Raw genomic sequence first — 23841 nt, 5'->3', positions numbered from 1 at the left:
CTTATTACTTGCGCAACAATAAAAAATAAGACTTTAAAATTAGAAACGTTAAAAACTCGCCTAAGTTGGAGGCGGTAATTAAACACGTATTAAAACAATAAATGAACTAAATAATCACGTAATTGGTTCATTTGAATTCTGGCCTATCACGATCAATCACGTGACGACAATATCAAATAAAAAAATAGATACTCATAAACAAGAAACAATGCAGAATGCCACATGAATGCTCTGGTATAATTGTGATGAAATTTAAAAATTTGATATCTCCTAAAGTATTTGGAATTTCTTATCTCCGCCGCTTTTAATGAAAAGAGGAAGTTGAAGAGCATCTACTAAAGGTATTTTCAGATTTTTAACATCTTTTTTCGCAAATACCGCTCAACTACATATGATAAAATTTAAAAATTCGATATCTCCTAAAGTATTTAAAATTTCTTACCTCCGCCGCTTTTAATGAAGAGGAACATGGTTGCTACAGGACTAGAAAACCGGGAAATGTCAGGGAAATTAAAATGGTCAGGGAATTCCGGGAAATGTCAGGGTAAATTCTACGGATTCTGGAATTTTTAAAGTTGCTTATAATTCTAACAAAGCTTTGTTTTGATGCGCTCGTACTGCTACCGAACGACTCCGCTAAAAGGCTGCTGCTTAAGGCACACGGCAACTGCAACTTTTTTTTTTTACTTGCTTGGTCTACGATTGTCCGTTGCAATAGGCTGTTACAAACACCCACCATAACTTCTGGCCAATCCAGGCACTCGTTAGTTCACTAGCGAACCCGGCCTTCATTTGTTCGTGTTTTGATCCTTTTTAATTTGCCCTTGAGACTTTGTGTTTTGTTCCGTTCCATGCAAGAACTACAGAACGGGCATGGTGTCTTTTATCTTTTGAAGGCCATTTTCACGTGGAATAAGATGAGTGCCTAGCTTATTACGTGAATTTAAAGGCGTTGTTTTAGGTGAAGTTAGTAAGAAAATAAAGTGCATTTTGATAAAGAAGCAATACCAATTATCATTTTGAAAACTACCAAGCTGATACGAAAACATGTGGCTTTTGTGTGCGGTTATGTTTTTTTTTCTAACTATTTTTGTAATTACTTTTTTTCCAACCGTTATAATCCGTGAGTTCTGTTGCGTGACACTTACATCGTGTATAAAAAAATATGCATAACTGAACATGTTTTTCCCCATAATCGTTAGTTAACATAGTAAGAATGTAAGAGTATTGCATGTTGTAATGCTGCTATTGTAATTCTCTAAGTAGGCCTGTTATTGCTAGGTGGGAATTTGTAATAGTTTTTGTATTTGTGTAGTAATATTTTTTTAAGAATTCATAAACAATAATTTTTTAACCTAACCTGAAAATATTAATATGTATTTTTTTTAGCTTAAAGATGTTGAAGAAAACTACTTTTAAGGAGAATTGGCTCAAGTAGTCATAGTTTCAGCATATCAAACCATCTGCTAAAAACATAAATTCTGCGTTCTGCACTTTGTGCTACAAAAGTATTCAACTCAGCAATATGGGCCGAAGAGCTCTCGCCAGCCATGTCGAAGGAAAAAAACACATTCGCAATTTTTCAGTCAAAATAACACAATAAAAAAACTTATTTTACCTCATGTTGAAATTTTTATATTACATTTAATCATATGGACGTTAATATTTATGGTATGTACTTCATAAGAAAGTCAGGGAATTCTCTTAAATTTCTGGAAAACGGAAAAGTCAGGGAATTCTAAGATTCTATTTCTGTAGCAACCATGGAGAAAGTTAAAGAGCATAGAATAAAAGTATTTTCGGATTTTTAACATTTTTTTTTCGCAGATACCGCCCAACTACATATTTACCTGAAGTTTTACTAAATTACAGTAACTATTTAACTTTCGTATTTTGGGTAGAGACGTGGTGTTATCAATGCAAAATAAACACGTGTTTTCCGGATCACTTATTTTAAACATCGCGCCTGATTTACGCTATTTGTTAGTTTGGAAATCTTACTGCTTGCACTCCTAACAAGTTGGCAGGTATGGTATTGTAATTGCGTTTGTGGCATCAGTACGATTGTATTGTTTACAATATGAGCGGAAAAACCAAGCAGTACTCGCAGGCATTCAGAGACGTGTATATGCAAGAGTTTCCGTATGTTATCAAGTCTGATAAAGGTAATACGTATGCCTTCTGTAAGGTTTGTCGTTGCGATGTAAACATTGGACACGGCGGAAAAAACATTAGAAATCATGGCAAAACAACCAAACACAACAAGAACATGAGAAGTAGCGAAGAAAATACGAAAATTCAGAATTATTTTGTGAAAATATAAAGCGTGGACAATGCCTTCATTAGAAGTTAGTGTTTGTTCACGCATTTCATTGTGGAACGTAACCTGCCGCTTAGTGTGGTCGACCACACCGGGCCTTTATTTAGGAAAATGTTTCCTTCATCCGACGTCGAGAAGAAATATAGCTGTGGCAGAACAAAAATATCTGCTATTGTTAAAGAAATGTCTGCAAATGCTACAGAGGATATTGTGATGCATTTGCAAAATGGCCCTTTTTGTTTGTCAACCGATGGGAGTAATGATTCCGATTCCAAACTGTATTCAGTGGTGGTTACTTTTTTTGACGAAAATGTGCGAAAAATGGTCTCGTGGATTCTTTTGTTGCCTAATTTACAAGGCGATGCAACAGGTCGTAATATCGGCAGTTCGATGTTGGCAGAATTGGAACGTCTTAAAGTACCCGTAAAAAACATCATTTTCTGCAGTCAATGCTACAGTTATGCTTGGACATAAAAATGGTGTGGCAGCTGTTTTAAAAAATGCTCAGGAGGGATTTTTTATAATGGGATGTTTGTGCCATTTGATTAATTTGGCTGCAGAAAAGGGGCCAAGTTGCTTGCCAGTAAAAATTGACAAAATTTTAATAGACATTTATTATTATCTTAGCAGCAAACGAAAAGACAGTCTGGCAGAATTTCAAAACCTACACAATAAAGATGCTAAGAAGATTTTGAAACATGTTTGTACCAGGTGGCTGTCATTGGGTAGAAGTCTGACTAGATTTGTAGATCAGTGGGAACCTTTGTTGAGTTTCTTCAAGAAAGAAGCCAGTCATCAGAAACCACAGTGTTCGTCACTGACATCTTACAGGATTCCGAAAGAGAGTAACAAATCTGGAGAGAGGGTAGGCATGATTCAGAAACCATCAGGTTCTTCACTCTTGCCCAAAGAGAACTTCACATCAGTAGGTAAGTCAGATGTTCTTTCACCATCGTGTTCTTCCTCACCTTCTAGCATGACAACCAAGCCGCCTGGAACAAAAGAATCTTTTAATTTTGAAAGAAAACAAGTCAAGTAAAAGAAAAGCAGATGGTGATCCTAAGGTCTCTTACAAGAAAATGGCTGGTGCAGTCTTGTCAGTAAGTGATTCTGACCTTATTTTGAAAAGTAAAAGTCCAAATTTAAGTCTTGAAGAAAAGCTGTTATTTCTCTCAATGCCACTGAATAGATCTTTCTGCTTGTTTTTGTTGCATGTGATACCCACATTTGAAAAAGTAAACATAATGTTCCAGGCATCAGAACCGCAAATTCACATTTTGCGACACATGCTCTGTGACTTGTTGAAAGAGATATTATCTAAGTTTAAGCCTGCTGCTATCAAGAATGTGGAAATTCTTGAAGTTAGCTATCATGCTGTTGAAAATCAGAGGCATGACTCTGGTATGGTTATTGGTTTTCAGACTTCACAAACTGTAAGTGAATTAAAAGCATCTGCCAAAAATTTTTTTAACACTCTGTGAAAAAGTATTTCATCACTGCGTGTGACTATATTGTTAACAAGTTTCCTCTGAAGAACAAAGTTTTGATGAAAGCAAGTGCTGCCAACATTGAGGGCATTGAAAATGTCGGTTTCTCTAATGTTGAGTACTTCCTGAAATTGTTTCCTGTAATGTTAACCACTTAAAGACAATGAAACAAGGAGCATGGCCATGGATGAACTTCACAAACAGTTCATTTCCCTTCAGCTGGAAGAAGAGTGCCAATATTGTGGAAAAATGTGTCAGTGTCTCAAATATGAAAAGCATAATTGGGGAACCGAAATTTGATAGACTATCTAGAGTAATGTTTTCCATACACAATCTCTCACAGTAATGCAGAGTGCTAGAGGGTGTTCAGTTTGGTCTAGAAAAACAGGACCCAGACAAGTGGGTTTTTGCTATGATCAGAAGTTTTCTGAGAAATTTCTTCAAAAAGTTAAGAATGCTACTGCAGCATCACTGAAGCATTTTCCTTAAGAAAAAAAAAGCTGGTTCAAAAGTGTTGTAAATAAGTTTGTAGGCCTATATTTAATTACATACCTAGATAAGAACATGAATTGAGTGCAGCTGATGGGTGCAATATTGTGTAAACTTCTATGTCAGATGTGTGTGAAATATGAAATTCACAATAATACAATGCAGATGTTTAGGTAATTTAATAGCTGTATGTACTTTTTTGTTAGATAGTATAAAATATACAGTATTTGGTTATTTGTTATGTTTAATCGTGGAGTAACCAAGTTGCCGTGTTTGGTTTACGCTATAATTAATCATTTAAAATTTCTACTGGATTGGGAATTTCAAAAGTTGGCAAGTGTGCGGTAAAAAACGTAAGGCATTATCTGTGCGAGATAAACTGGACATTATTGAAAAGGTAAGACTCCAACTCCACTGTCCTGCATGTGTTAATAGCAAAGGAACTGGGAATTGCAACATCCACATTAAGTACAATATTAAACAAGCTGAACAATCTTCTTGCTCAAGCTGCGAAAACGTCACATAATGCCTGAAAAAAGGATAATACGCCAATGTCCAAGAACCATAATGTAATAGAAAGTTTGTACATGTGTAGTTTATTAAAAATATTGCATTTGCTCATAAAACTGTTGCTTTGAGTATTTTCATTCGTTCTTTTCTTGGCTTAGGCCTATGTGTAAAGATTTTGCTTTTGAGTATGTATTGCCAAAATAAAAGTTTTCCCAGATATAAAGTTTCCCCTCTATAGTGAACATACAAACTACTCCCTTTAGATTCGTTATAACAGGGTTCTACTGTAGTCACATTTCTACTTAAAGCATCAGTAATCACTTATTTTAAGTTTACAGTAATCACAAATTTTTGAGGTCTCTTATTGAGATGAAAGACATAAAGTGGTCCCTTTCTTGACATTTCTGATAATTTCTCTAGAATGACTTCAATCTGACAGAATTTCCAAACCCTATCCTTGAACATTCACTAGCAGAATTATGTGATGGAATGGCATAAAAAATTTGATTCTTTTCCGCTACCTTTTGCTGGCCGTACAGCGTGCTAATCCTCTAGGTTTTGAACTTTAATAACTGTAATTTTTTCCAGGAATACCTTGTGCTAATTAGAACAGTGCTAATCAGATTAGTTTTTCCATAACAGTGTATTTTAATCAAAATAATTCTGTTTTCAAACAGGTTATTGTGCCTGCTGACTGCCATTTTGAGACGCGGCTCCCATTAAAATTAACAATATGTGCAAATATATGTCTAAATACATTTGAAGTACATTTCAATAGTTGTTGATTAACTATTTGTGATATAACAACCTTAATTTAAATGTAAAAAAATTCATGTATCTCATTTTTTACAAAATAGGGTTTAGGTATAACATCTCTAAGTAGGTACTAACAACATTAATATAGGAGATATATTTCAATTCTAACATCATAATTTCCTACTTTGTTTTATACTACAGTAAGATCCTGTTAAGAAGTTTTTCAAGGGACTGGATGCTTAAAACTTCTTAACAGGGAAAACATCTTAAAAGGGAAAAGTAATTTCCAACTTAAAAATCGTTTTTACTCAAATGACATGTACTGTATTCACACGAAAATACACTTACTATCATTGGCATGCTGGAATAACGGAATAACTAATGACTTTTTTTATCATTAAATTGAATTATTAAAACTATTTAATTTAATAAGCACATTAATATTAGTATTATCAAAACACTAGCAAAAAAGCAATAACTAACATTTATTGTTTTAAAAAATATACGCAAATTATTCAAAGAAATTAATAGCTGGCGGTATGTGGTTTACTTTGTTTTCGTCATGTGACTTGAATTGGAAAATTGGTGTACTGATGGAACAGCCTCTAGTCCCTGAGAATGCAAGCAGGTGATTGGTCGTGCGGCGTGCGGCACAGGTTTCGAAGATCGTTGGCGTTTCTCATTCGTCAGTTAAGCCACAAATGGGGAAAATGTTCTGCAGGTGGAACAGCTTCTCAGTCCAAACAAACACAGGCATATGATTCGTCGAAATACACACAAGTAACAGCATGTGGCGTGCGTCGCAGGTTTCGACCGATTGTGCGCGTTTCTCATTCGTCACTCGAAACGGCGCACAGATAGAACAGCGTGTGGCGTGCGGTGCAGGTTTTTCGACGGTCTTGTTCTGTTCAAATTAACTACCGTATTGGCCCGAAAATAAGGCGACCTGCAGTTTCAGGAGGCCTAACAAATGTAAAAATAATTTTGTTAGAAATAATGTGAAAATTCATTAGACATACGTTTTATGTTGATAAATCCTTTTTGCATTTATGTATACCGCATTTAACTTTCCGTTTCACTTAAGCTACGTATTACTATTTAGTAGTGTGATAAACGTAACAAATCAAACAAAAAATGCAGCTTGCCGGAACAAAACAAGTGGCTAGCTGCCATGGTGCAGCGTACGGCCATGAATAACTTCGGTGACGTGACCGCGAATATTTGTCCATATTACTCTCTGACAGGGAGTCTCTGTCATATGAATTTTAAAGAATAAGCTATGATAATTATGTTGTTTGAAAGGTTTTTACATAAATAAAGAGTGGATTACTGTGAAATTATTAAAATAGCTTTTGAAGCAACGTACCAAATTCCTGTAAATATGGCGTCTTCGTGCGTGTTTGGCAATGTTCGTTTTATTACAAAGAAATATTGTGGAAAGACAGTTGGCAGCCGTGAATTTCTAAACATTACATCCGAAATGTTCGTAACATTTTCTGTTTGTAAACGTAAACAATCGTTCTGAAAATAGCTGTGATATTTTAGTACAAATATTTCCGTTAAAAATCTGAAGATAAATTACTGTAAATGTTAACACGCGATTGTACACAAAGTACAAATATGAATTGTGTAATAAAAGGATGCCATTTTGAGATGCTTCAACATTCACGTTTTTACTCAAGAACAAATATTTTAATTTTCAACTTTAAACAATTGTGAATTACTGCAATATTGGTTGGATTTATCGTTTTCCCCGTGTGAGGTAACTATGTTTTAGTTAATATAAAAAATTGTGAACATTTTGTTTAACAATGTTTCTACTGTAGCTTTCAGGTTGGAATTATTGTTTGCGGTGCTGACGTCGTGGGTGCGAAAATAAGGCGTCTTCCAATTTTCGCATCTCTCGTTTATGTAAAAATGGCCGCCTTATATTCGGACCAATACGGTAATAAACGTTAGGAAATATGTAAATTTTTTTAATTAACCTTAAAATTTGTTCAAAAGCTTAAAGATAAACAATATTTCATTTTTTCCCCACAAATGCAGAACGTTATATGCGGGAACCATATATGAAGACAAATGTTATGAAAGGGAAATATTAACATAGGGATATATGGAAGTGATCAAAGGAATAATTTTTTGAACTTAATAAACGGGAAAACATGTTACGCGGGAACGTCTTAAGCGTGTTTTACTGTATTTGCATTTCTGCCATGATTCGCCACTAGCATATCCAAGTAGCTATGAGGTAAACTAGCCTTGGAGGCTTCTAGCTATACTCTGCAGAATTGATGCCGCCATGTTGGAAGGCCTAAAATAAAAATTCGCTGTATACACTCGTCTGAGAGTCTGTTTCGTTACATTCTATTTAATGCTACACCAGTTCAGTTGCCATTTTGCACGCATGAAAATTCACGTCTTCATGTGTTTGTCTGGCCATGTCCTATAAAACACACTGGCTAAAGCATGGCATGACAGTATTATATGTAAAAGCATCGTGGCGGTATAGAGCGTTTTGTTTTGAACAAGTGTGTTAATACAGTGTAAACTCTGTCACTCGATTTAACGACACTCCTTAAAACGTCGAAATTGCTTGACTTTGATTGGTTTACCTAATTTTCTATACAATAATACACTATAGCATCACGCTCACTCTATTTGACAACAATACGGCAATATAAATCATCAAGCAGTACTTTCTAAGTTGCTGAAGTTTATAACAACTGCAGCTGTGTACATTCTTTTTTTTATTTGCTTTTTTTTTTTTTATCTAGCACGTGTTTACTTCGACTGACGTACCGGAGATTCTAAGAGATTTTGTTTTTGTATGATGAACTTGCACATGTTTTCCTCGGTCATTAGACTTTTGTCACGTTGTTACATGTTATCATTTTCACAGTTGCTTACTGACTTTCGAACTGTAAACATGGCGATTAAACGAAAATCTTTGTGTATTGACGAAAAAACTTTATTAATACGCTCAATAGAAGTGGGAGAAAAGATCAGTGATATTGGAAGACACTTTGGATTTAGCCGCTCTACCGTGTCTACAATATGGAAAAACAAAGGAAAAATAACAGACTATACGCAATAAGTGTTATTTGTATGAATATTAATGTTTGCTTGTAAAATGTGTATTATTTTAGTAAATACATATTATAGAATGGTAAAATGATATCTTTTAGATCTCTCCATTTAACGACCACACTATATAACGCCGAAAACTGCTCAGTCCGTTAAGTGTCGTTATATAGAGTTTACACTAGTTGTTTTTTTTTTTGGGGGAGGGGGGTGGTTAAAAGATTTGCATTTAATATTTATCCTGTGTGGTGCGCACCTGTGTTGACTTGTGAATATGTGCTTGGTGTTGCAGCGAACGAGGACACGCCGCAGCTGTACATGCTGTGTGGGCGCGGGCCTCGCTCCACCGTCAGGGTGCTGCGCCACGGGCTGGAGGTGTCGGAGATGGCAGTGTCGGAGCTGCCGGGCAACCCCAATGCTGTCTGGACCGTCAAGCGCAGGGCCGACGGTGAGTTCCGTCCTCCGCTCACGTGCTTCTGTGCCTCAGCCTGTGACGTGATGACAAGCACAGTGTCCGTGTTTCATCTGAAGTCTATTGATTACAACAAACTTTCTGTCTGATCATGGTTTAAAAATAACCTATCTAATCAAGTTATAACATGAACATTGGTGAGTTTTGAAGTCTGTAAAAAGGCAGTATTTTTTTTCTTTCCTGCAGGGTTACCACTGTTGCCGTATTGAAGTTTTGTTTTCGTTCCGGAATTAAGGTGAGAGAGCTAGTATTAAAAAAAAAAGGTTTTTGTTTTCTGAATACTAACGTTGCTGTTTTGTTTTACATACTTATTTACCTGAAAAGGTTTTTTAGTTTTAATCCTCACATTTTTTGTAGTTGTAGTAGTGTTTTGAATATTCATTAGTTTTTAGATAGAATTTAATTATTTTTTAATACTCAATAATTAGCTGAAAAAATATTCAGAAATAAGTAACATTAAGTAATAATTATGTTGACTATTTTTACAGTTATGCTGAAATCTCAAATGTGCAGTCTAAAGAGAATTTTAGTAGAAATCCTGATGAAAATACCAGCAGAATAATGAGCATTAATGGATGTATTTGGTTCCTTATGTTTGAGAATTCAATGATGTTTTAGTTTATAACACAAGTATTTGCAGAAGTAAATACATTTTCCAAATTTAGAGTTAATTTACTTATTGGTAATGTGGCAATATGACAACCTCTGGTTTTGCATTGCACATTTTGTCATTCCCTAGTAATTAAAAATTGAGTTGCTCAAGTTGCAGAAGATTTTCTTTGAGTTGTAACAAAGGTGCAGTTAACTCCTTATTATCCGCACATGCTACAAAAAAATACAGGACATAATGAATCTGTTTTTTATTACAAGTGAGCAAATTTGAACTCTACTGTGTTGTGTATTGTGTGCAGTATACGGTAAAATGCCACAGACCTTCTCAAAACTCACACAGTAGGCTGATATGCGTTGCTATTTTTATCTCTGTCGCACTTTGTTTCTAGTCATATGGTTGAGCACTTTTATGTTTACATTACTGAAATGTATATTAATTATTCAGTAAAATACTAAAATTTTAGCATATTTTTACTGTTAATTGTAACTTTAACTGTAAATACATTTTTACATATTCAACTTGAAATTAGTGTTAACTTTTTTTGTTTCCCATTTTGGGCTCTTTTGAGGATTATCCGCGATATTAACTATCCGCAGTGGCCCTGCCACTTAATTTTGCGGATAATCGGGAGTGTACTGTATTGCAAAAACAAGCCTGGTTCAAAAATATTTTAAGCAGTTGTAAATTGTGATGTGATGACAACAGTGTCCGTGTTTCACCTGAAGTCTATTGATTACACTTGAAAGCTGTCTGATCATAATTTATAAACTATAAGTAGGGAAGGGAATTTTTCGCGGTCGCAAATTATTCGCGAATTCGCGCGAATTCAGAGGCAAAATGCGAATTATAGCTTAGTCACAAAATATAGCAAAACTTGCACATTATTGTTAATAAAAAAGTTTTAAACATAGTGGAACCTCGCTACTACGAGAGCTTACAATGGAGAGAAAAATCCTCGTAACGAGTACTCGTAATAACCGAACATAGAAAATTCAAGTCTAGTTTAAAATCCTGAACCTTACCAAAATGTTTAAAAGTCACTCCATAACTCCAAAACGGTGCACTGTAGTGAAAAAACGCATAGAATAAAAGTTGAAGCAGATTAAATTTCGAATAGAAAAGGCCTGTATAATTTTTTTTGTCTTCAACGGTTTTTGTTTTAATCACGAATGAAATGGTCTGACTCCTGACCGAGCTATGCGACGCAAAGTAACCACTGGCACCGTCGCCGCGCCGTGCTAGACGAAGGAAAGGTTTGTTGTGGGGAGGGGAGAGGAGATGTGGAGTGGATAAAGGAAAATGTACGAGGGAGGGAAGAGGGGAAGGACATCTGCCCTCCTCCCTCCTTATGCTGTTGCCGTTTCTGATGGGAAATCCGGTGTCGCATGCTGAATGTAAGTTATTGTGAGGGGTTTATTAATTAAAGTGAATTCTTTGTGTGGCGCATTTCAACAGCGCCGGTACCCCTGGTTCCACCACACTACAACAAGACACAGGAAATTTTGGGGAAAAGCTCAGACGCTATCGTAATATTGCATCATTAAATCCTGAAAAGCTAGACAGGAAGAGTGCTTTTTTTTGCTGCCGAGCCTCCATTAACACGCTAACGTACGCAACGTGGTCTCTCGTATACACACATGCACACACGCACACAGGGCACACGGCTCTAGTACACCGTACACAGGGGCTGGGTTATTTTTAGAAATACCCCTCTTCTGAAAGCCAGCCAAGCGGCAGTAAATGAACAGGTTGGAGGGGGGGGGAAGGGCTTCTTGAAATGGCGGAGCAAAAAAGAGACAGAGAAAGGGAGCATATTGTCCGCCACCAGACCCCCTCCCCCTCCCCCTCTCCCTTTCATTCTTTCTCGATAGCTAACTGTGAGTCATTGTCCGCCGGCGCCAGCAGCCAGCATAACGGCCCTCTCCCGCTTAGCAGCAGAGAGGGGGTGAAGAAGGAAGTGGAAAAGAGGGGATGACGCAGACTGGCTTGGCGCATGAAATTGTAGAGAAGAGGGCAATAGTGACAAAGAGAGAGGCGGGTGGTTGGAATGCACAGGCCACTATCTTTCTGGCTGCTCTACTCTAAAAATAGCTTTGCCTCCCTCGCCTTCAACACACTTCACTACCCCCCTCGCAACCCAACCGGGAAGCAAAACGACCTTCGCAGTGCACCTGCCCGACAGCAGTCACGGTAAAACCTGCCTAGCGCACGTACGTTTGTAGATGTAAATAAACAAATTGTCTTGTACTACTGGCAAATATCTGGAATTTGATCATGGTGAATTAAAAACATTCTAAAGGTGATTTTAAGTGAGAGTAGGTACTGAAAATGCCGAACAATAAATTAAGTGCTCGCGACAGGGCATTTCAATATCAGAAAAATGGATTCTATTGCTCAGATAGTCGCACCGTAATGTGCAAATTTTGTAAGTATCAGGTTGCGTGGGAGCGTAAAGATTCTATAGAAAAACACCTAAAATCTGCCAAGCACATCAGTGCAGAAAAAGGTTGCCCTGAATCAAAATTACAGACTTCAATCGCTACATGCTTAAGTGGTGTGAAAAAGAAGAAAAAAACTGCTGAATACCTCGGCAAACGAGTGACAAACTTTTCTGAAAGCAAATATTCCGCTAAAAAAACTTGAAAATCCGCATCTGAAAGATTTCGTGAACAAGTTTGTTGAAGGTGCTGGTGATATTCCTTGTCTAAGAGTACTAAAAGAAAAGCATCTTCCATCAATGCAGCAAGAGAGAGAGGATGTAGTAAGAGAAAAGGTGAAAGACAAACTTATAGTAATTCTGTGTGATGAAACTACGGACTCAAGAGGAAGCTGTGTATTTGTTGTGCTATTTAAAGTAATTGATAGCAGTGACAAAATTGATACTGTTGTTGGTGATGTCCATACTCTGGAAACAGCCAATGCAAAGAACTGCTCCAGGGCTATTTTGGATTCCCTAAAGAAGTACAACATTGACTTTGACAAAGTGTTAGCGCTTGTTTTGGGCTCTGCCAGATACATGGCAAAGTGTTTTGACACACTAAAAGACATCATGGCCGACCATGTGCTCATTGTGCAATGCTGGGCTCACAAGCTCAATTTAGTTGTAAATGAGCTTGGTAAAAACCTCCCTGAGCTTCAGAAGGCTCTTGCCAAAGTAAAGTCAGCATTTTTAAACACACACAAGAGAAAACACTTGTTTAAGAAGTTCCTGGATGAAAAGTTCCCATGTGAGGACATTCCCCTATTACCAATGCCAGTGTTGACAAGGTGGTCTTCCTGGTACGACTCCGCCTCCTACCTCGCCGACAATCTTGATGCCATTGTCGAATTTTTGACCAGTGATGAAATTTCCTGTATCAACACTGGAGTAGAGTACTTCACTATGGCATAAAGGGATGATGTTAAATGTGTGAAAATCCAGGCAGTTTTTGTTAAAGAAGTGTGTGAGGCTACTGTACACCTTATCAAGAAACTGGAAGGGTCATCATATCCCTGCAGTCGCACACTCAGTGGTGGAATCCGCAAAATAGAGCAGGTTTTGCAGTTTGCTACAAGCGGAAACTTTGGGTAGAAAGTAAATGAGCTCTTGATTGCTTGTGAAAAAGCTGTCTTCAAAGGGAAAATCACATCTGCCTTGGTGACAGCAGCATCACATGCATCAACAAAACTCCTGTCATTAAAGGCAGGTGATCCTTCTCAGAAATTTTATCAACATTTTGCTGTATTTGATCCCTCGGAAATGGTGCTCGTAAGCATCTCTCCCGAACTCTGTAAAAAATTGAAAAAGCTTTTCTTGTTCTCCAAGCTCTGTGAAGACATTTTACTTCAAGGGTACAAGGAACTGCAGTTTCTTGTGCAAAAAAAGTTGAGTGAAAACCAAACTGTTAAAGAAAATATTATTCTCCAAGTGTTTCAGTGTATTACATTGATTTTACAAGTATTTTCTAAGGGTTGTCTGTATTTTTTAAACTTTTTTTTAGTAATTATTTGCAATAAATTAAATGTTACCGTATTTGCTTTGTTTTCATATGAATTATGGCGTTTCCTCAGTTAAAAAACACTGCCCCATTTATTAATTCACAATTGGAAGCATCAGAAGGTTAAAATTGTTTATACATCATGAGAAAACTATTGCGGAATCATTAAAACACTTAATAAGAAAACACCGATTTTCCCTTCCTGAAAGTACCGCTTTCTAGGTTTGAAAATACCGCTTTATGCCACTTGAAAGTACCGAAAAATTCCCTTCCCTAACTATAAGCTATCATCTAAGTCGGAAAAATTTAATAACTTTACCCCGCTGGTTCATGTCTTGTGTGCCGGTTCCCTTAAAAATTTTGGGATTATGGTTGTACTTTGGCACCAAGCCTCCAGTGACCTTTTTTATTGGATTATAGTATAAATTTCTGTGTATGGAAAACATTTTCACACTCCTGGGAATATGCTAAGTTGTTTAATGCTAAGCATTTTGTTTATTATGTAATACATATTTGTTTTAATCCTTTGTAGTATTAAGTGGTTGATATAAATTCTATCATTGTAGGAGGAACTAATTTAAGTGTTTTTTCTTCTGGAATGTCGTTATAAACAAAGAATCCTCTAGAAATGTAGGTTGCTACAGCTCTAGGTTTAAGAATTCTATATTTAAAAAGTTAGTATGTTAGTGGTAGTTCGGGTAACTAAAGTGGTAAAGGTGCTATCTTAGCATTTCAAATGAAACTGGTTTTTCTATGTGCACAAAATTTCTGTTTTAACATGTAATAATTAGTTTTCTTAGGTGGGATTCCTTTGACACGACTGATTGCAGTCGCAGGTTGCCGGGGCAAGGTGTTTCCTCTGAAATGACTGCCATTAGTCTGCGTTCTAGTGCCATAGTGCATCTCCTTTTGTTATAGCATTAAGGCCCCTGCCTACCTGGGCACACACACAGTACGCATAGCTTCAGGAAAAACAACGCGATTTCAAAACGACTCAAGATATCCGAGTGGGGCCTATTTACAAATAGCAATTAAGAGTTCACTGAGGGCCGAAAAGTACTTTTAATTTCGGATTAAGTTTTTAACTGTATTTTTAGAAGCGTTAAAAGTGTTAATATGCGTTTTTCAGAGTAATTTTTAGGCATAAAACAATCAGTACAGATTCTTGAAAGCACTTAAGGGACTTGCATAACACCTTTATCTTCATTTCTCCGCCATATAATGTTACGGTCACCGCTCAGATCTCACAGTTATCCTGTGACGACGAGACAAATGCGTGCCATTTCAGAGACTTGCACTTAAGAGGCTATACCGCGCTGGAAGCACCAGCGAGCGTCACGCTTATCATCCCGCCTCACTAACACACATACACCCCTGACGAGGCGGGCCCCTTAAGAATGACACTAAATGTTACATTACTTCTAACATCCCTTTTCGGGAAAGACGATATTATGTTTGACAATGTCGGCCGTTTTTCACTAAAGAATGAACGACGAGCTAGTGTTACATACATGCAACATGCTGATGAAGGTTCAAGTAAGTTGATATTAGATTGTACAGAAAGAAAGCAACAGTGGTATATTGGGAAAGTCAAATATTTGAAAAAATATTGCATCTGGAAATACCCTTTTTTATCGCATAATCGTTGCACCTATAATTTAGGGTGTTAAAATTTGGATAAAAAAACCTCTCGCATAAATGTCACATGATGTTTTTGGTCCCGCTATTAGTTATTTGACAAATATTGGAAATGCTATAGCTTCAGAAATTATTAAAAGTAATTCTAGTAATAAGTCCAGAAATGATTCATTTGTTACAAAAATTGTTCAAGGGTCTGTATTCTTAGCTCCTGTGTTGGAATATGATGTACAATCAATTATTTCTGAAATTAAAAACTCCAGTGCTATGAGTTCTGATAATTTAAATTGTGCAAACCTGTAGCTCATATATTAAATTTAGGCACATTTCCTATACAGCTCAAGTAAGCGATTGTCATACCATTGCATAAAGGGGGTAGCTTTGCATCCTCAAATTTTAGACCAATCTCTATATTAAGCAACATTTTTAAGATTATAGAAAAATGTGTTAAAATACAATGTCATATTTGGATAACAGCAAAATACTATTTGTAAACCAATTTGAGTTTAGGAAAGGCTTAAGTACAAATGATGCTTTAATTGCAGTAACAAACTTTGTGCACAAAGCCATAGAACAAGATAAAAAAATGTATTGGTGCAATGTTGGATCTTTCCAAGGCTATTGATAGAATCTGCAATTTTATATTCATCCGACAGTTGGCCTTGGTTTTTAAAACGGTAAGTAAGGAACTTAAAAGTCAAAGAAATATTATATGATACAAAAATAATACCAAATATATTACTTTCTCTGCCAACATTTTGGGTCAACCTATAGAACATGAACTAAAAATTCATGTATGTAACAAAGTAAACGTTAACTGTGAAAAAATGTAGTGTCATAGAAAGAGTACAGGATATAAAGTACTTGGTATAGTGTTAGACTCTTTTCTAAAATGGGATAAAATTGTTTATTATTTTACAAACAACATTTGTAAAATGGTGTATAAATTTGTTGAACTAAAATCAATACAGTAAAACCTTGTTTCTACATATTTCAAGGAACCAGGAAAAAAATATGTAAAATGCGGGAATATGTAAAATGAGGGAAATGCTAAAAAAATAAAAATTATTGTTATTCAAATGTGATGCAAACAATTAGAAGCAGATGGTAAACACAAAACAAAATCAAATGTCAGATATTTAAAAGTTTTACACAATAATTAGCTCTTCAGTATCTCAGATTATTAAACAGAGATTTTGATTATTAACCTAAACCAAATTTTTATATACAAGAAAGGTTTATATACAATGCAAATAACCAACATAATCAAGTTTGATAAAAGTAGTAAGCACATAGCCGTATATACAACCCAAATGTTCTGCACTATTAATACAAATATATTATACTTAGAGTTTCTTGAAAAAATCTCAAATTTGTAACTGTTTTGAATGGAGTCTGCACAAGTTCTCACTGTCCACTTCAAGTTTTTGCAGAGCTGGGAGAAGGTTTCAGTGTTACTAAAACTAGAAACAAATCTTTTTAGTGTTGAAACTGCACGAGTTGCTTCTGCCTGCGTTGGAACTGGTTCATCTTCTTCGCTGTCTTGACATTCACCAGAAGCATTTGCTGCCAGATGGTTATCCACAATGTCATTCAGGTTTTCAGTCTGTCGTCACTATGTCATCATCTACTTGTACAAAGTCACCGAATGAGACACCAGCTTTGAGTTTCGCCACATCTTCATCAAGTTTTTCATTACCAGGTAACTCTTCAACACCAGTCACTCCAGAGGAAAAGAAACCAGCTTTCTTGAAACAGTTAGCTATAGTTTCTGGTTGCACTTTGTTCCACGAATAGGCAATGTTATGAAGTGCATCTAGAACATTTAACTTCATGGGCTTGGGGTCTTTCCCAGATTCCATCATGCACAGAGCTTTCTGCACCAACACCTTGAAAACGTGTATAATACCCAAGTCTAGGGGCTGCAGATGGCTTGTACAGTTAGCAGGAAAAAATAGTAATTTTACATTCCTCAGCATGCTTTGGATGTGCTGGACATTGGTCAATGAAAAGAACAATTTTGCGGTTCTGACTCCCCATTTTAGCATCCAATGCATGCAGCTGACTCTCAAAAATGCTAGCAGTCATCCAAGCTTTCAAGTTGGAAGAGAACTTCGTAGGCAGCGTTTTAACATTTCTAAAACATCTGGGGGTCTTGCTTTTGCCAATAACAAATGGTGGCAGCTTTTCACTACCATCTGCATTTGTAGCGAGAAGAACAGTTAGTCGTAACTTAGTGTGTTTTCCTCCATGGCAGCGTTCTCCTTTAAAAATGAGCGTTTTGCTTAGCATCACACCATAAAAAAGGCCAGTTTCGTCTGCATTAAAAACATTCTTTGGTGCATAGTCAGAGAGATGATGTTGTAGCTGCTCCGTTTTCCAAGTTTCAACTGTTTGTGTGTTGACACTTCTACTTTCCCCACAGATTGTATTGAACACAACATTATTTCGTTCTTTAAATCTACAAATCCACCCGTTAAGCAGTAAAATCTTTTATACTTAACCTATCAGCGATTTGCCGGGCCTTCTCACGAAGTAGCACTCCATTGATGGGGATGTTTGCTGATCTGGTTTCAGTGAACCATTTTTTTTAAGATCTCTTCCAGCTTCTTTGAAATTCGATGCTCGTACATAATTTCTCTTATTCGCTGTCGTTGCCCCACACTTAACTGAGTTTTCTTCAACTGTCTTGCTGTTTTTTAAAATTGTGTTCAATGTTGAGCATGAAATATAAAGTTCGTTGGCAAGAGAAACTTGAGTTCCCACGTGCGAATCATAACGTCTTAAAATGTCAAATTTCTCTTTGATTGTGAGAGTTTTTCTAGTAACACTTTTTCCGGACATTGTTAATAATCCCGTGTCAGCATACAATTTAATTTAGAGTTTAAACTCAACAATTAACACAAACACACTCACTTTAAAACCGTAACCATTTTTATTAAATATAAAAACGTATCATTTTGTTTGCCATGTTAGAAATCCAATGCTGCCTACTGTTTTCACGATATTTTTTGTGGTAAAACGAACATCGCCGAACATGCACGAAGACGCCATATTTACAAGAAATTGATACGTTGCTTTTAAAGTTATTTTTAATAAAAGCATAGTACCGTAATCACTCGCGTAATGTCCGCAGTAATTTGACCACGTTTTTGGCCAAAAAATGGGGTGCGGACATTATGCGAGGAAAAATAAAAAATACAAAATTTTGTGTCTTTATTATTACTAAAAAGGCACAAAACGTATCTAAAATAAATTTGGATTTCACTAGCTATTTTAAAAGAATATTGCTGCGGGATCGCTTGCAAACAACCCGGCTTAGACCATGTTTACTTTGCTGTAATTGCCACCGGTAACTGTCTCGCACCTGCCGGAACATTAAAAAAAATACGCGCTACACTAAAATAAGTGTGGTTACGTGTGCCTTATTAATGTGATTAATATGTGATGGATTAAAACGGCTATTAACGGCACAGCTGCAATATTTTGGCCGTACCATATCCTTACTTGCGGCGCGTAGGGAACCAGCGAGAACAGCGCAGTGACTCACCAGTTCCACATCTGCTGCGCTCTGTACTCCCCCCCCCCCCCTCTTCCCGTTAATCTGATGGCCTTCGTGACATAGAGAAGGAGGAAGAAGGAAACATTTAGAGCGTAAGAAAGGCCAAGGGAGGGATTCCAACCAAATGTAAACAAAGAGGGGTTCTGTTCTGTCCAGACACGTAAAACAGGGTACACACTAATTGAAGTTGACGTTTCTTTTACGCTGCGCTGCGTGTCGTACCTCAACAGAAAACAAGACTGATCCACTCCTTGTTGCATTTGTTGACTGCAACTGTTCTTTTATTTTCCGCCACTGACGAACACTTTTTTTGTGCACTTCAATTTCCCTTTCAGCATAACGAAAAACTCTTAATTTAAACCGCGCAGTGAAGGATTTATATTTACCCATTCTGTACTCTACACTACAAAACTCGACGCGAAACTCATGCCTTGAACTTGCGTGTGTGTTGGTCAGCTGTGTTTACCGTTACCGTGCTTTGTTCAGTTCAACGAATTTCCCCACCCTTTCAGGACAGGAGAGAAAGGAGAGCTCAAGGTCACGGCTTTGTTTTCAGAGCCGTCAATTTTCCATTCGTACTGCGTCCTTTAGGGGTGGCCAAAGTTGTGTTGCCCGCCGTAGTCGACTGGTGCGGACGTAATGCGGATTTTAAATTTTTTCTTTTAAGGATATATAAATAATGGGTGCTGACATTATGCGAGGGCGGACATTACGCGAGTGAATACTAATCAACTGTATTTTTATGTAAAGACCCATTCCTACAACTTATTTTTTATGCATTATTTATTACAGTTCAAAGGGGATAGAGTAATATGTACTTAATTTTCATGTCACCAAAGTTTATATTTCTGGCCGTATGGTCCAACAGGGCCAGTGGCACAAAAAAAAATGTTTACAATAGCCAACGAAGCTGCCGTGACCAAGAAAACTTGCAATTAACATAAATAAATAAATGAAGTAGGTACTCGCTGTTAGCTTTCAACTTTCATTGTTCCTTCGAAATTTTTCTGATGGTTTGCTATTAAATGCAGTGCTTTTGCAACGTAATTTGCGGGAAATGCTTTCGCATAAAACGGGACAATAATGCATTAATACTATAGGAAACGTGACAGTGCAAGTAAAAAAATACGTTAATCACGGGAATTCGTAAATCCCGGTACGTAAAAAAAGTTCTACTGTATTATCTATTGAAGGTATAGGAATGGTTTACTTTTTCAGTTTGTTATGCAGAATGGCATTCTGGCTGGGGGAGGGATGAGTAAAATGTCTATTAAGCCACTTTTAACTATTCATAAACTTATTTTAGGAGTTATTTAAAAAAAAAATCCAAGGAACTTTTTAAACTATTAAATGTATTTGATATCAAAAGATTGTTTATTAGAGCTGCAATAATAAGTATCGAAGGGAAAATCATTTAAATTTTATAGATCCTAACTATCCTACACAGCATAGACAAAATATAAATTTACTAATCCCTCTATTTCATAAAACAATATCTCAGAGATCTTTAGAATTTTTACTTCCAAAAATTGTTTTTCTTACTGGAAAACTAAAAACTAAAAATTATTTTCAAATAAAAAAATGTCTTAATATTTGGCTAGATGATTTACCTGATAGAGATGGCTTCAGTATTTTAAGTTTTATATATTGTTATAACTACGTACCTGTACTTTACTTAAAATACTAATTTTTATTGAGTTGTAATATATTGCTCTTTTTAACTTTTATCTTAATAAAACTAGTATAAGGTTTCTTAGGTTATATTTTATATATTTCTCAGTTATTATACGTTTACATGTTGTCAAAATACCGCATGTAATTTTAAAGTGACTAGATGCACTCGCATACAAGCTTGCTTTCGTGAGTGCTAAATTTCATGGTTAAGTGAATATTGTTAACAAAATGTAAAAAAAAAAAAGGGAAAATAAATTATTATTATTATTATATTATTATTCAGAGCGCTTTGTGTAGGTATCTTTTCTGTATTAAACTATGTGTTTTAAATTAGAAATCTAGTATTTATTTGGACTTTACCACATATTTTATTAACTGAAATACGAAGTTGTCTGATGTGTACATTTTCTTATAAAAATGTTATACCGTAACGTTTATCTGTTCGTCTGCGTTGCCACGGTGTACCGCTCATAAAATTGTAGCCAGCGCTAGTTGGCATAATTTATGTTTGGTTATGTTGCTTCCTGCATAGAGGGCGCACACAGTTGAATATCAATTCTGATGAATGCCTGCTTCTGTAGGAATATGCAGAGACCGAGGGCCCGATATTTCGCCGGTTTGTGGAGGCCTCGGTCGCCGCCATATTCATCTCGTGCATCTCGCCGATTGCTTGCACCGCGCATTCTCTCTAGAGCTGAGTTAACTCATGGTTGCTACAGGACTGGAAAACCGGGAAATGTCTGGGAAATTAAAATGGTCAGGGAATTCCGGGAAATGTCAGGGAAAATTCTACGAATTCTGGAAATTTTAAAGTTGCTTATAATTCAAACAACTTTGTTTTGATACGCTCGTACCGCTACTGAACGACTCCGCTAAAAGGCTGCTGCTTAGGCACACGGCAACTGCAACTTTTTTTTTTTACTTGGTCTACGATTGTCCGTTGCAATAGGCTGTTACAACCACCCACCATAACTTCTGGCCAATCCAGGTACTTGTTTGTTCACTAGCGAACCCGGCCTTCATTTGTTCGTGTTTTGATCCTTTTTAATTTGCCCTTGAGACTTTGTGTTTTGTTCCGTTCCATGCAGTAAACTAAAGAACGGGCATGGCGTCGTTCATCTTTTGAAGGCTATTTTCACGTGGAATAAGATGAGTACAAAGCTTATTACGTGAATTTAAAGGCGTTTCAAGTGAAGTTATTTTTTGATGTGATCATAAGAAAATAAAGTGCATTTTGATAAAGAAGCAATACCAATTCTCATTTTGAAAATTACCAAGCTGATACGAAAACACGTGGCTTTTGTGTGCGGTTATGTTTTTGCATTTTTCTAACTATTTTTTTAATTATGTTTTTTCAACCGTTATAATCTGAGAGTTTTGTTGCATGACACTTACATTGTGTATAAAAAATATGCATAACTGAACATGTTTTCCCCCAGAATCGTTAGTTAACATTGTAAGAATTTAAGAGTATTGCATGTTGTAATGCTGCTATTGTAATTCTCTAAGTATGCCCGTTATATTGCTAGGTGTGAATTTGTAATAGTTTTTGTATTTGTGTAGTAATATTTTTTTAAGAATTCATAAACAATAATTTTTTAACCTAACCTGAAAATATTAATATGTACTTTTTTTAGCTTAGAGATGTCGAAGAAAACTACAGTAAACTCTCGATTATCCGGGCCTGGATTATCCGGTTTTCGGGTTATCCGTGCTTGATTTTTTTATGAAGTTGTAAAAAAATGACGGGGTGTAGCTTTTTTTTTTTTTTTACTGCTGACCCTTCAGACCCTCGTTCCACCGCCTCCTTCACCCGTCAATTTGTCACACTTTAAACCAAAAAGGAATGCCTTGACTGCTGCTTCCGGATCAACTCCCCTCCCCACCCCCCAACCCAACTTTTTCATTTTCTTTTCAAGCGTTATTTGTTTTTGTAATCATGTCTGGTAAAAGGAAACGTAAAGTGCTGACAATAGCAGAGAAGTTAGAAGTTGTGGACAGGTTAAGAAAAGGAGAAACTGCCGCGAAATTAGCACAGGAATATAAAATTGTAATCCAAACCGTGCTAGACATTAATAAAAGTGAAGAGAAACTTTTGCAGTTTGCTAGTAGATCAGACAGTGTGGCAGGGCCTTCTAAACGTAAAAGCATGAAAACATCTACCCACGCACACGCACGCAACGAGGTCTCACACACACACAAAAGGAACAGGGCTCTCTGGTTTAGGAATTTCCCCTCTACCGGCCGAAGCAGCCAGTAACACAATGAGAGGGGGAGGGCTTCTTGAAAACGCCGAGAGAGAGAGAGAGAGAGAGAGAGAGAGAGAGACAGACAGACAGACAGACAGACAGACAGACAGACAGACAGACAGACAGACAGACAGACAGACAGAGAGAGAAAGGGAGCATTTTGTTCGCCACCAGACACCCCTTCCTCCCCCCACACCACCACAGGTCCCCAGCCCTGGCGCCAGCATAGCCACGGCTTTGAAGCCTTTGTTTATTGCGTGAACCTTTTTTTTTCCTTCCAACTAATGGTATTTTTCCTTGTTTGAAGATGCCATTTAAATCACTCTTTCTTACGAAAGAGCCAACAAGGAAGCACTCGTAATAACCAGATTAGTTTAGGATTACTATTTACGTAGTCAAACTGACGGTGCATTTCAAAACTCTCGTAACTTCGAAGGTCTCGTAGTATACCATACTCGTAGTTATGACTGTAAAGTGCATCCTAATTTTAATAGGCGGAATTAACAAGAAACAATATCTTGCCGCGCGAGGTAGAAAAATAAAATGCAATAGCTGTAAGGGGGAAAAAAGGTGTATAATATTGTGCTGTGGTTCAATCCCTTATTTTGTAGTGACCCCCGATAATAGGTTGTTAAAAGGGTTGAGGGAGATGCTGAGTTGGGACTGCCGCCGCTCTCCCTCTCTCCCTCTCTCCCTCTCTCCCTCCCGTAGCAATAAAGGGGACAGGAGAAGGATGGCGGCAAAACAGTTTTGTTTAAGCGGGGACACTGTATACAAAGCCTTTGCTTGTACTCATAGAATTCTACTGAAGAGACACTCTTTTGCCAGTAAATACACCATTTTTAAGTGGTGAAACGGATTATCCGGGTTTTCTTATGGGCATTCAATTATCCGGGCATCGGAAGGTCCCAATTAACACGGATAATCGAGAGTTTACTGTACTTTTCAGGAGAATTGGCTCAATGAGTCACAGTTTCAGCATATCAAACCCTCTGCTAAAAAATTCTGCGTAC

General features: G+C 36.8%; 1 protein-coding gene across 2 annotated transcripts in view; it reads left to right on the top strand.

Moving 5' to 3' along the window:
- Window positions 1-23841, top strand: part of LOC134538461 (splicing factor 3B subunit 3) — a 143526-nt gene that overhangs the window by 50465 nt on the left and 69220 nt on the right. For both annotated transcript variants that reach the window (XM_063379791.1, XM_063379792.1), the window contains one exon: window positions 8936-9091. In XM_063379791.1, coding sequence (XP_063235861.1) covers window positions 8936-9091 — 156 coding nt within the window. The remainder of the gene's footprint in view (window positions 1-8935; window positions 9092-23841) is intronic.

This window comes from Bacillus rossius, chromosome 13, assembly GCF_032445375.1.
Source record: "Bacillus rossius redtenbacheri isolate Brsri chromosome 13, Brsri_v3, whole genome shotgun sequence".
NCBI lineage: Eukaryota > Metazoa > Arthropoda > Insecta > Phasmatodea > Bacillidae > Bacillus > Bacillus rossius.
This window is presented reverse-complemented; position numbering and strand designations above follow the sequence as displayed.